The sequence below is a fragment of the Nicotiana attenuata genome, chromosome 1, assembly GCF_001879085.1.
Source record: "Nicotiana attenuata strain UT chromosome 1, NIATTr2, whole genome shotgun sequence".
Taxonomy (NCBI): Eukaryota; Viridiplantae; Streptophyta; class Magnoliopsida; order Solanales; family Solanaceae; genus Nicotiana; species Nicotiana attenuata.
Genome location: NC_031989.1, coordinates 27,027,825 through 27,041,881, shown reverse-complemented (window position 1 = coordinate 27,041,881; position 14,057 = coordinate 27,027,825). Strand labels below are relative to the sequence as shown.

The window sequence follows — 14,057 nt, the reverse complement described above, 5'->3', positions numbered from 1 at the left end:
GTGTGTGTGGGGCGGGGGGGGGGTGTAATTTTCATGCACATGTTTCGCCAAACAAAAAGAAAAGTAAGAGAGAACCACTTCCGTTCAGAAATCCGGCAACTTTTGCAGGACTAATGTTGGAGGGAAGTTTTTCTATGGGAAGGTCATTACGATTTCCCATGACTTTCCTGCTTATGAAACGCACCTAAAGTGCAAAGTAACTAACTTTTTTAATACTTCTTTTTTGCTTCCTTGGCAACCAAATATACCTAAGAGAAAAGGCTAGAGTATTGTAAGGCACCTCAACAACTCAGCTTTTGAAATCATCCTTCTTTCATCAAGGAGTCGTGAAACTGTAAGTTTTTACTATGTGCAAAATGCTTTAAAAGAGTAGGAAAGGACACTGCTCACTTCAAACAGAATATCCCCGCTGTCACTGATTTGGAAGTTACATCCTAAATTGAGGACATAGTAGCAACAACAGAAAGAAAGAGAAGTAACTACCTTGAAATTTATAATTTCTCCAAACTTCAAAAATTCCGTGTGAACATCCTCATAGAATTCCTCATAACTGCGTTCAACTTCCTCATCTGTAGACTGTAGAAAAAAGAACAGTGGACCACAATTGATTGCATAACCATATGCATAGTATATGAAATATAAATAGAAGTTCAAATACAACTAGCAAGTACTTAACAACTAAATATTCAACGGATTACCAACAAGCTCTATGATAAGCCAAAACCAGAAAGACTCTTAAGGTTTTGCGGATTAAAACTACATAAAACTACCCAAAAATATTTAGTAGCCACACTCATGTACGTACAAAGACTATGCAGGTATAAAGAATTAAATCCAATAAAGGAAAATCCAGAATTTTAACATTTAGCCTGGACAGCCTACTATTGTCTAAAGATCATTAATAACCCTCAACTTTACTAAAACTAATAGCTTCTGTTGAAGTGTGTGACCATCTCATTTGAAAACTTAAGTTGTTCGAGAAAGCACACTATTATTTATACTTAATCAAGTCTACAGTATGATCCCTTACATGCGGGCCTGATTCTTTTTCATGAGCCAAGCACATGGAAAATCATAAATTATCTTTAAAAATACCAATGGGATACAGTAGTAATACCTTGTACTCTTGTATATATGCAAAAAAAGCAGCACAAATACAATTAAAAAATAATTTCTTGTCGGTCTTCCTTTTCTCTATTACCAAAAACAGAAGGGTAAATAACATGAAGAAATGCAAGATATAGAAATCACAAAACATACAACAACTGTTACATTCATGATTCTTTGGCTCACTTTGGAAAACAGGACACAGAGCTCGATAAGAGTCTCCAGCTGATGCGCGGAAGAAACACGTACCTCCATAATTTTCAGGGTAGATATTCTGTTTTAAGGGAGTTAAAGAACAAACAGAAAACTTCTACACACTTAAAGAAGAGTGAATTCGATAAACAAGAAAATAGCCACACAGAAAAAAAAAAAAGAGGATTAGTGTTCCAGCCACATCTTGACATCATATTTCATTACTGACAATTGACAACCAACATTGATCCAGTACTGATGCAAGTAAAGAAGTAAAAAGGTACACACACCCAAAAACTGAAAGACTTATCTATTACCACTCACATTAGTGCTTTTTCGCTTTTGTATTGAGAAGCATAAGAAGCCTAAGTAAGAACTGACCAATAATAATAGAAGTTCCAAAGAAATGCAGTAACTGAAAACGACTAAAGATTGACAACAACCAAAATCAGGATACTAGAGCCACGTGAAGACTTCACTAACAGACCTCAAGCCCCTCATCCTGCTCCCAAGCAAGACCAGGTCCAGCGTACATGTTCTTCATGAGCAGTGTGCAGGATTTATCAGGATAAAAATGAACCCTACTGCAGCGTGAACCAAATCTACAAGCCCCAGTTTTTAGGTGGAAAGGACAATGAGCTTTATCCTGCCATGTGATAACCAAGAAAGCAGATGGTCATGATAGACAAAATGAGAGGAGAGAAGAGAGTAATTATTTTGAATAATAGAAGTTTACGTTAAAGAAATAGAAACAAAATGTCATCATTACTTGGGCAGATCTACATTCAGTAAAGGACATACTAATTACTAATTAGGATTTGTAGATGTCTACCTGCTCAGTTCCAAAATTCGGAGTTTGTAGAGCAACATTCTCCAACAACTGCTGTGCTGAAAGAGATGAAGCATTCTTGTAGTCAGCAAAGACTTCAGATTGTGGAAGCAGTGGATTGGATGTTGGCCTATTGGGATCCTGCACCGGCAAAGGACAGCTTTTACGTTCCATCTATTTTGGCAATCACTAGGTGATAGGATTTTGAAAGAGGACAAACGATGGCTTTGGGAAATACACATAGTATAGAGAACTACAAATCAGTACCTCTTTAACAATCACATGATTGGGATCCTTCTTTTTTACTTTCACTTTATTCCTCTTCACAGTTATCTCATTTCCTTGCCATATAATTTCGGGAGGCCCATCTTCTACATATTCCCACTCGTCATCTCCATCTGATTCATTCTCAAGAGCAACCTGCTAGGATTGCATGTATACAAAAATATCAGTGAATCGTGAAAATCGCAGCACTTAAAGATGTAAGACAGACATAACAGGTCTACATTGTGGGGGGGGGGGGGGGGGGGGGGGGGGGGGTAGTCAAAGGGACATTTGCATATGCTGCTAAACTCTTCGAACACCCACAGTGAAAGATTTACAAAACAATTGAAGATCGGGAGTTTTTGTATAGATCCATGTCTTTTTGTAGGTTCTTCCTTTTTCAGTATACCTCTTGTATATGAGAGTTTCCAATTTCTTAACGAAACTACTCCTCACTTGATTAAAAAAATAAAAAATAAAGGTTAGCGAAACAAGATGTCAGAACTGTCTGCAACTAAGCAAGCAATAGTTTGTTCACCATGTTAAACAGGGTGACAGTGATGATTTAGATCAAGTGACCAATACCTGAATCGTTATGCATGTCAAACAAAAGACACTCATTCACACACATATCTCACCAAACCTTGCTACAACGACAATAGAACTACCTGTGCACATAATTGTGCGCTGTATGCTAAGGTCAATAATCTGGAAAGCACAAACTAATTTATGCAATCAAAGAAGCACGTGATATGCTACATTTTCCACTCGGTTTATGTAGACATATTCTTGTTCCAAATGTTGAAACCAAAATAGAAGAGTTTGGTTTTATAATTTTTCTGCAACGACCAACTCCCATGCACATTCTCTCTGCACCATGGTCATTGTTAAACTACTGCCTATTTTTGCGTCTCTAGAAAATATGAAGCACCCACCAAAATGTTTCCTACTGCTTCAAATTTCAACCAAGTCCCACAATGCAAGATTCTCTACGCTTGACTTAAAATTAACTGTCGTACAACGATCTACGCATTTCCTTTTATAAACAAAAAAATGCTAGCAAACCTATGACTAATTTCATTACTACCTCAATTTTGTTATTCATCACGTAATGTCCATTGTACAATCATCTAGTAACCTTAGTTCCCAACGTGCTAGCACTATATTCGAAATTTTATTTGTTATAACTGATAAATCCCTAAGGGCCAGTGGCACCTGAACCTGTATGCGCATATAACCCACACATCACGTGTGACGCTTAGACCAAAGCCTTGGGGCCTATTTGATCTAACCAGGTTAATGAGCAAACATGACCAATAAAGTTAATGCACAGTCCACATAACTCAAAGTTGACTGCTAAAACTAAATAACTATTCGATGCATACATCTGCATATATTTCTCTAAGCTAACAGAGAGAATGTGAAAGTGCGTTTGGCAAGAAGAATTTGTACCTGGCTTTGTTTCGCCTTTTCTTCCTCATCTTCTGTTCTCCGTCGCTCTTCTTCTTCTTCCTCTTGAGCTTTCTTTCGAGCCAGTTCTTCGAGGAAGAGTCTTTCTCTCTCCTCAAACTCTGTCCTTTCTCTCTCTAATCTCTCCTTCTCTTTCTCCTCCTCCAGCTGAATCCTGCGAAGCTCCTCCGGATCATTCAGCTTAGCCTCCTCTTCCTGGCGCGCCTTCTCGGCGAGTTCCTTCCTTTTCTGCTTCCGCTTCTCCTTCTTCGTCAACTTCCGTTTCTCCTTTCGATTTTTGCATATCGCCGCCGCCGCGCCACATTGTTGAAGTTCCGATACTTGCTGGTCGTCTTCTTCGATTGATATCGGTTCCGTCATACGTCTAGGGTTTCAATAGAGTGCCAGTACAATGGTTTGTATGAAATGAAATTGGTTTCACCTTCTGAAATTTGATCAATACATACATTTCATAGTAGCACCTTTGCTTAAAGTTGTACTTTGGTTTCCGAATTTGCAATGAAAAAAGGAAAAGACACGGACATGAAAATTAACCCAGAGAGAAGCGCACCGCTGTAAATGACATGCGTGAGTAAATTTTAAGCAACTCTGTTTAAAATATATTTATAATTTAAAATATATTAAAATATTAGCTAATTTTTCTTAAATTTTAGGACATAAAATTCAAACTTCGGAATATCGTTTCCTCAAGTTCTAAATTGTATCTTGAAGTTATATTCTGTATTTTAAATTCAAGACATTATGTGTTTGAAAAATATATCCTGAAGTTAGAATTTTATATCCTGAATTTTAAATTAGTGGTTCAAAAATTTAGGATATTTAGTCCTGAATTTTAAATTAGCAGCTCAAAAATTTAGGATATTAGGTCCTGAATTTTCGAATTCATGATACTTAGTCCTGAAGTTTCGATGAATTAATTAATCTTTAAATATATTGTAAATTGTGGATATATTTTAAATAGTGGGCTTTAACGTAACTATTGCTGCACTTTGCCCGCAAGGGGGTGGGTGACACGTTAATAATTTCTTTTTTTATTTTTGACATCATGATATCTGCCATCTTAAAAGAGAAAATACTTCTTAGAAATTACTGTGTTCCAATTTAGAGAAACTTTTTAACTATTTATGCACTATTTTTAATTTCATAATTTATTATTAAAAAATAAAAAATAAAATCACGTACTTTCCTCTATAAGTGCAAAACTATTTAAACTTTTCAATTTTTTTCCTCTTAATAATCTTTGGGCAGGTCAAAAGAGAACATTAAGACATACTTAGTAACTACCTGTTGAACAAGCATGTAGGTCTGTGTGTTAATGTGCAAAATAGTATAGAACATTTATCTAGGGAAATACAAACACTCTCCTTTTGAACATCGAGTGAGTAAGAAAGGTTGCCATTAATGGAAATTACTAGTTTACTACCTTTTCATTTCCTTTAGTTTTTTTCCGGAAATCATACTTCACGGCTCCATCTAAAGGTGTAATAAATTTTCTTCTCAATTCTTTTGCCAATTAAATACCATTATGTATAGAAGTTAATAAACTAATATAGAAAGATTAGTCTCATCGTTTGAGCAATTTCTGCTTGTAGTGGTAAATTCAGTTCATGAGATACACCCACTTTCAATTGGTAAGTCGAGAATTTGGCTGTGCAGTTTAGATTAGTGGAAAAGCACTGTTATTATTCTTCTTGAAATAATGGTTGTTGGGAAGCGTGTCAAAGTAGGAGGTAAAAAATATTTAAAAGAGAAAAATAAAAAATTACACAAGATAATACAAGACAAGACAAGATTTATGTGGTTTGGCAATTTTTGCTTACTCCACGGCCATACAAAGAATAACTCTTTATTAATTGAAAAAAAAGAAAAGATGATCTACTAATGAAAAGGCAGACCCCTTTTATACGTATTTGAATGCCCTACCCACGTAATCACTTACGTCATAAGAAAAAAGAATTCAAAGATGACTTTTTCCGCCTATCATTATGTTTCATACTACTTTTTCTTCTCTCTTTGACTTTTCTTTCTTTTGTTTTGTCTACTTTCTTTCTTTCACATACAACAAGGTTTGCTCCCATCAGTCTCCCCCTCGTAACATATGTTACATCAAGAAAGAAACTAAAAGAAGATTTGATATTCTCTGGTGACGCGTTCACATTATCAGTCTTGAAGGCTAATTGAGGCAGTGCACAGTCTCAATTTGTCAACACCGACAACTTTGGTCTACATGTTTGACGGGTTCTTCGATCCTGGTATCTTTCGTAAGTAAAGAGTTTATTCACTTATCAACTCTCGGATATGATGATACCTCAACTGGATATGCTTCGATCTTGCATGAAACACTAGATTCTTGGCAAGATGAATTGCACTCTAGCTATCGCTGAAAAGCTCACAATTGTCCTGCTCTCTACCCAGGTCTTTAAGAAAAATTTTGAGCCAAATCATCTCTTTTCCAACTTCTGAGATTGCCATGTACTCTGTTTCAGTGGTAGACAGCGCAACATTTTTCTAAAGTCTGGACATCCAACTAAAATCAGTACCACCACCCAAGGTGAACGCGTAGCCTGTGGTACTTTTTCGACTATCCAGATCGCTGCCTAAATTTGCATCAGCAAAATCTTGTAAAATAATATTGCTCCTTTTAAAACAAAGTGTCATACCTGATGTGCCTTTGAGATATCACAATATCTATTTTACACCTTCCCAATGCTCCTTTCCTAGATCTGACATGTATCTGCTAACAACTCTAACTGCACGGGCTATGCCAAATCTAGTGCAAACCATAGCATACAACAAACTTCTTACTGCTGAAGCATATGGAACACGTACTTCTTCTTTTTTTATATGTCTTAGGTGGTTGGTCCTTCGACAGATTAAGATGGCTTCCGAGTAGAGTGCTTCTGGTATTTGCGTCATGAATTGCTTCTCATTAAAAGCATTTTTTTTAAAAGTACTTTTGAGAAAAGCACTTCTCAAAATAAACTGGTTTTAGAAACTTGGCCGAACAGGCTATAAGACATAGACTTATTAGTAACTACTTATTGAGCAAACATGTAGGTCTGTGTGTTAATGTGCACAATATAGAACCTTTTGAACATTGACTGAATAATAGCCTGTTTGGCCAAACTTTTTTTTTGGGCCAAAAGTAATTTTTGGCCAAAATTTGTGATGATTCGCCAAGCTTTTAGAAGGAAAAAAAGTATTTTTGAGGAGAAACATAAGCAGTTTTTGAGAAGCGAAAAAAAGTATCTTCCCTCAAAAAATACTTTTCTGATAAGTACTTTTGAGAAAAAGACACTTACAAGTAGTTTTCAAAAGCTTGGCCAAACACTAATTACTGTTCAAAAGTGCTTTTCAAATTAATTAGCCAAACACAAACTGCTTCTCACGAAAAATACTTTTTTAAAAAGTACCTTTGAGAAAAGCAACAACAACATGCCCAGTAAAATTCCACAAGTGGGGTCTGGGGAGGATAGTGTGTACGCAGACCTTACCCATACCTGGCGAGGTAGAGAGACTGTTTCCAATAGACCCTCGGCTCAAGAAAAAGTGAAAAGAGAGAAAGGAAGAAGACGAAGAAGAAAGAGGAAGAAGAAAGAAAAAATAGAGGGACGAAGGACGATAATGAAAGGGGGGAAAAGACAACTATAGTAACAACAACAACAACAAAATCAGTAACAGAAAATAGCATCAAACAAATGCAGACTGGAACATACGATATACAGAGCGAACGAAAAAAATAAGGGAGCTACTAATACTACTAAAAAGAACGAGGAACTCTCGACTACCTACTAGCCAACTACCCTAATCTTCGACCTCCACACTCTTCTACCCTGGATCATGTCCTCAATGAACGTCATATCTTGCCTAATCACCTCTCCCCAATACTTCTTCGGCCTTCCTCTACCCCTTTTCGACACCTTTGAGAAAAACACTTCTCAAAATAAACTGATTTTAGAAGCTTGGCCAAACATGCTAGAAGAAAGGCTGCCATTAATGGAAATTACTAATTTACCTTTTCATTTCCTTTAGTGTTTTTTCCGAAATCATTCTTCATGGCTCCATCTAAAGGTGGAATAAATTTTCTTCTCAATTCTTTTGCCAATTAAATACCAGTATGTATAGAAGTTAATACACTAATATAGAAAGATTAGTTTCATTTTTGAGCAGTTTATGATTGTAGTGGTAAATTCGTTTCATGAGATACATCCACATCCAATTGGTAAGTCGATAGTTTGAATTTGCGGTTTAGATATGTGGAAAATCATTATTAATCTTCTTGAAAAACAATGGTAAAGAATGTTGGGATTTTAAGCTTGTTGTAGCTTAAAGAGGGTGAATGGAAAATGGAGGGTAAATGAAATATTTGAGTTTCTCTCCTTGGCAAAGGGACATCATCCCATATTGGAGGAAAAAAATAATTTTGATGGGTATATATACAATTGCTCGCACCGCCGCCGTCGTCGCTCGCTCGGCTTCGGCTTCGGCTTCGGTCAAAGATCGATTCTATGGCTGTTTTTGAAAGGTTGTAAACCTTTTCAGAAACAGTGTCAAATGGTCTATAAATATGCCTTGAATCCCAGAATCTTTACATACAAAATTTTCTGATTATCTTCTTCTTTTTCTGCACAATATTTTCCAATGTGTTTTACGACCATTGAGTGGTTCGAAGTTTACCGGAGTTTTTGGTACCAATACACTGGTGAGTTAAATCGTTCTATCCTGGGAGGATATATTCCTGCACCTCGAGTACTTGAGGGAAATAATTTCCTTAAGGACACACTGTGTATTCAGTGGGCTCGATTTATTCCAATACTGTTTTCCAGAATTTATTTCGTCAAACTGGTTCTACTAACTTTTTGTTTCTATTTCTATTTCAGAAAGTTTAATATTTTTATTGGTTATTACAGCAATACAGATTGAATAACAATCTTAAGGAAATTAGTTTATTATATTCTGTATTCTGTTTGTGGAGATAAAAACCTGTGTGGTTTTCTACTTCTTCTGAATTTTACTATCTGATTTGAAGATATAAAAACTTCATCAGAATATTGAAATTCAGAAAACGACTTGAAGAACATAAAAACTTCATCGTTTTATGTGAAACAGTATATAAAAACTTCGGTATTTATTTATCATACGTACTATTTATTGTTAATTACAGTATTGTTTACTGTTATGGTTTTGCCATTGATTGAACTCTTCTGTTGTTGACAGTGAGAAATGGCAATTGATAATGGAAATTCTTCTTCGCTGTTGCGGCAACGACGATAGCCTCGTCAAGCGGGACTGTTGTTCCATTGGTCGAGAAACCGGAGAAATTTTCTGGAGCCAACTTCAAGGGATGGCAGCAAAGGGTATTCTTCTGGCTTACCACACTTGGTATGCAGAAATTCACCGGCGAAGAACCTCCAGTGCCAGTTGCGGACATGCTGGACAACGAGAAATTCATGATTGTTGAGGCGTGGAAACATGCAGATTTTCTTTGCAAAGGCTATAGCTTAAGCGCTTTAGAGGATGACTTTTACAATGTGTACAGTGCGATGAATACTTCAAAAGAATTATGGGACGCACTTGAGAAGAAGTACAAGACTGAAGATGCATGCTTGAAGAAGTTCGTGGTTGCCAAGTTTCTAGACTATAAAATGATAAACAGCAAAACTGTTGGATCCCAAGTTCAGGAGCTTCAACTTATTTTTCACGACCTTATTTCTGAAGGTATGGTCGTGAATGAAGCATTTCAAGTGGCTGCAATAATTGAAAAGTTGCCTCATTCGTGGAGAGATTTCAAGAACTATCTTAAGCACAATTGCAAAGAAATGAAGTTGGAAGATCTCGTGACCCGTCTCAAGATTGAGGAAGACAACAAAACAATCGAGAAGTAGTCTCGTGGAAACTCAACAATCATGGGAGCTAATATCGTTGAGGAGACTGCTCCAAAAAGTAAGAAGAGGAAGAGGTCTTCTGGACAGACTAAGGAGCAGAATAAAAAGAAATTAAAGGGCAACTACTACAATTGTGGAAAAGTTGGTCACAAAGCCCTGATTGTCGTCTCCCGAAAAAGGATAAGAACAAGGGACAAGCCAACATAGTGGAGAAGAATGATGACATTGATGATATGTGTGCAATACTTTCAGAATGCAACCTAGTTGGAAATTCGAAGGAGCGGTGGATTGACTCTGGAGCCACTCGACATGTTTGTGTTGTCAAAGAAGCATTTGCGACTTACTCTACTGCTGGTCCCGAAGAAGAGCTTTCCATGGGAAATAATGCAACAACCAAGATTGAAGGTTATGGGAAGATATTTCTGAAGATGACTTCCGGTAAAGTGTTAACGCTCAACAACGTTCTTCATGTTCCTACTATTAGGAAGAATTTAGTTTCTATTTCTTTACTTATGAAGAATGGATTCAAATGTGTATTTGTTTCTGATAAAGTTGTTGTAAGCAAGAATGAAATGTATGTTGGAAAAGGCTACGTCAGGCCTTTTCAAACTCAATGTAATGGTTGTTGACAGTATGAATAAAATTCCAGCTTCTTCTTATTTATTGGAGTCAAATGATTTATGGCATATTCGTTTAGGACATGTCCATACAAAACCTTGCGTAAGTTAATTAATTTAGAAGTATTTCCTAAATTCGGGTGTAATAAATCAAAATGTCAAATATGTGTTGAATCTAAGTTTGTAAAGCATTCTTATAAGTCTGTTGAAAGGAATTCAAGTTCTTTAGACTTAATTCATATTGACATTTGTGATATGAAGTCGACACCGTCTCGAGGTGGAAAAAAGTATTTTATTACTTTTATTGACGATTGCACTCGGTATTGCTATGTTTATTTGCTTAATAGTAAGAACGAAGCAATTGAAGCATTTAAGCAATACAAGAATAAAGTGGAGAATCAATTGAATAAAAAGATCAAAATGATTAGAAGTGATAGGGGTGGAGAATATGAATTTCTGTTTGCAGAAATATATTCGGAATATGGAATTATCCATCAAACTACTGTACCTTACACACCTCAATCCAATGGAATTGCGGAAAGAAAAATCGGACATTAAAGGAAATGATGAATTCTTTATTAATAAGTTCCGGATTATCGCACAGTTTGGGGGGGTGGGGTGGGGGTGGGGTGGGGGTGGGGGTAAGCTATCCTTACAGCTAACCGGATACTCAATAGAGCACCCCACAGCAAAACACAATCTATTCAATATGAAAAATAGAAAAGAAGAAAACCCAACTTGAAATATTTCAAAGTGTGGGGTGTCTTGCAAAGGTACAAGTTCCTTTACCTAAAAGGGTTAAAATCGGACCAAAAACTGTAGATTGCATTTTTATTGGATATGTTACAAACAGAAAGCATGTCGGTTTTTGGTTCATAAATCCGATAATCCCGAAATTCATGTTAATACGGTAATAGAATCATATAATGCCAAATTTTTTGAAAGCATCTATCCATATAAAACTGAATGCGAGTCGTTAAGTGAAAGACCTAAATGACCTCGGGAAGAACCAAAGGAAAATACTCCAAGTGTAGAATATCCAAGGCGTAGCAAACGTCAAAGAACATCTACTTCCTTTGGACCAGATTTTGTGACATTCTTGCTTGAAAACGAGCCTCAAACTTTTAAAGCAGCTATGTCATCTTCTGATTCAGCGTTTTGGAAAGAGGTAGTCAATAATGAGATTCAATCAATTTTGGATAACTATACATGGGAATTGGTTGATCTTCCTCCAGGAAATAAGCCTTTAGGTTCAAAATGGATCTTTAAAAGGAAAATAAAAGCTGATGGCACTATTGACAAATATAAGGCAAGACTTGTTGTCAACGGTTATAGACAAAAGGAAGGCCTTGATTACTTTGACACTTACTCTCCAGTAAGGATAACATCTATTAGGATGTTAGTGGCACTAGCGGTCGTGCATGGTCTTGAAATCCATCGAATGGATGTTAAAACAACTTTCTTAAATGGAGAATTGGAGGAAGAGATTTACATGGACAACCTGAGTGTTTTGTGATTCCTGGTAAATAAAATAAATTGTGTAAACTTGTTAAGTCGCTTTATGGACTTAAACAAGCACCCAAATAATGGCATGCCAAATTTGACCAAACAATGTTGGCGAGTGGGTTTAAAATCAACGAGTGTGACAAATGTGTTTACATTAAAAGCACTCCAGGTCATGAAGTCAGTGTTTGTTTATATGTTGATGACATGTTGATAATGAGCAAAAGTATGGCAGATATAAATGCTACTAAGCGCATGTTGGCTAGCAAATTCGACATGGAAGACTTGGGAGCTGCTGACGTGATCTTAGGAATCAGAATTCATAAAACTCCACAAGGTCTAGCATTATCACAGTCTCACTACATTGAAAAATTACTTGACAAGTTCAAGTATTTAGATTTCAAGATTGTCAAGACTCCGATTAACGTGAGTTATGCACTTCAAAAGAATGAAGGTGAAAGTGACTCACAACTGGACTATGCAAGAGTATTGGTAAGTTTGATGTATATCATGAATTTTACGCGACCAGATATAGCATGTGCTATTAGCAAACTGAGTCGGTTTACAAGTAATCCCAGTCAAATACATTGGATGGCAATGAAACGAGTTTTGGGGTATCTGAAATGTACCCAAAATTATGCTTTGCATTATAACAAATATCCCTCCGTGATTGAGGGATATAGTGATGCAAATTGGATCACCGGATCATCTGAAGTTAAATCCACGAGTGGATATGTTTTCACAATTGGGGGGTGGAGAAGTGTCTTGGAAATCATCCAAACAAACGTGCATCGCCCGTTCTACAATGGAATCTGAATTCATAGCTTTAGATAAGGCCGGTGAAGAAGCTGGATGGCTCCGGAATTTATTGGAAGATATTCCATTTTGGCCCAAACCTTTGGCACCTATTTGTATATATTGTGATAGTCAAGCGGCAATAGGCAGGGAAGGGAACGTTATGTATAACGGAAAATCTCGTCATATACGACGGAGACACAATACCGTTAGACAACTACTATCTAGTGGTATTATCACGATTGACTACGTAAAGTCAAGAGATAACGTGTCATATCCACTTACAAAAGGCTTATCTATAGAGGCAGTTGAAAGATCATCACATAATGGGGTTAAGGTCTAGGACAAGTCATCATGGCGGTAAATCTACCTAGCAGACTAGAGATCCCATGAGCTAGTTTCAAAGAGATCAAACAAAGTTATGAATGACGGTTCAACATTGTCGAACAACTCAACCCATTCTCGTGATGAAGACAATGTTCATGAATCGAGGTAAAGCATTAAGGCTTTTTAATGAGTCAATAAAGCTTAAAGCTTTTTAATGATTTGTTAAGTCTGCCAAGATATGACCAGATAGTGTGTCTATAGGATTATATGTTTAGAAATCACCTATGTGAGTGTAAAGTGTAAGCCGCTTCAAGGGGGATGAAAGTAAAATCCCATTCTCTCAGCACTCATGAAACCGGGGGGTGTTCATGGCTGAAACGAACACAACCGTGAGAACCATAGATGGTTAAGGATTGATTGTGTGACTTATGTTGTCTAGGTGTACAACAAAGCTCGATGGTTCAAATATATCAAATCTACTGATTGACCGAGTATATCCGATATAAGTTCACTACAGAAAGTTCAAAGGAAAACCTACTTATCCAGATGAAATTAATTCTTGCATGTAAGACACACACCCGTTCGTGTATTCCTTTATTTTATAGCCATTCTCCATTCATGTGGGGGGATTGTTGGGCTTTTAAGCTTGGTGTAGTGTGGCGCGGCAGTGTAATTTTCTCAGAGTGAAATTATTTCATCCTATTTTGACATCCAGACTTGGTACACGACCTCCGAACACGATCCCGGCTTAATGTATTGGGCTTTTACTCAGACTTCAAAGCTCCAGATTGATCGATTTAGTCCAAATTAACTTTTGAACTGGGGACCACTTCCTGCAAGGCATAAAACACGTACTAAGTATAATTCACTATCATTTGAGCTTAAGCACACGTAAAAATGCAGTAATTGGAATGTAATACTATGACTAAAACACAGGTTTCTAGCCTAACATCAACACCCCACGCTTAAACCATTGCTCGTCCTCGAGCATTTAAGCTACGCTTTACCTAGGGATAACCTTTCATCAAACAACCTCCCTGATACACCATGCCAAGAATAATTAAAGTA

General features: G+C 36.8%; 1 protein-coding gene across 2 annotated transcripts in view; it reads right to left on the bottom strand.

Annotated features, from left to right (window-relative positions):
- The window catches only part of LOC109223223 (zinc finger CCCH domain-containing protein 5), a 9,059-nt gene extending 4,644 nt beyond the window's left edge, over window positions 1-4,415 (bottom strand). For both annotated transcript variants that reach the window (XM_019387443.1, XM_019387451.1), the window contains exons 1-5: window positions 3,845-4,415; window positions 2,396-2,548; window positions 2,132-2,269; window positions 1,787-1,945; window positions 484-576 (exon numbers count right to left, since the gene is read on the bottom strand). In XM_019387443.1, coding sequence (XP_019242988.1) covers window positions 484-576; window positions 1,787-1,945; window positions 2,132-2,269; window positions 2,396-2,548; window positions 3,845-4,222 — 921 coding nt within the window. In that variant the 5' untranslated portion in view covers window positions 4,223-4,415. The remainder of the gene's footprint in view (window positions 1-483; window positions 577-1,786; window positions 1,946-2,131; window positions 2,270-2,395; window positions 2,549-3,844) is intronic.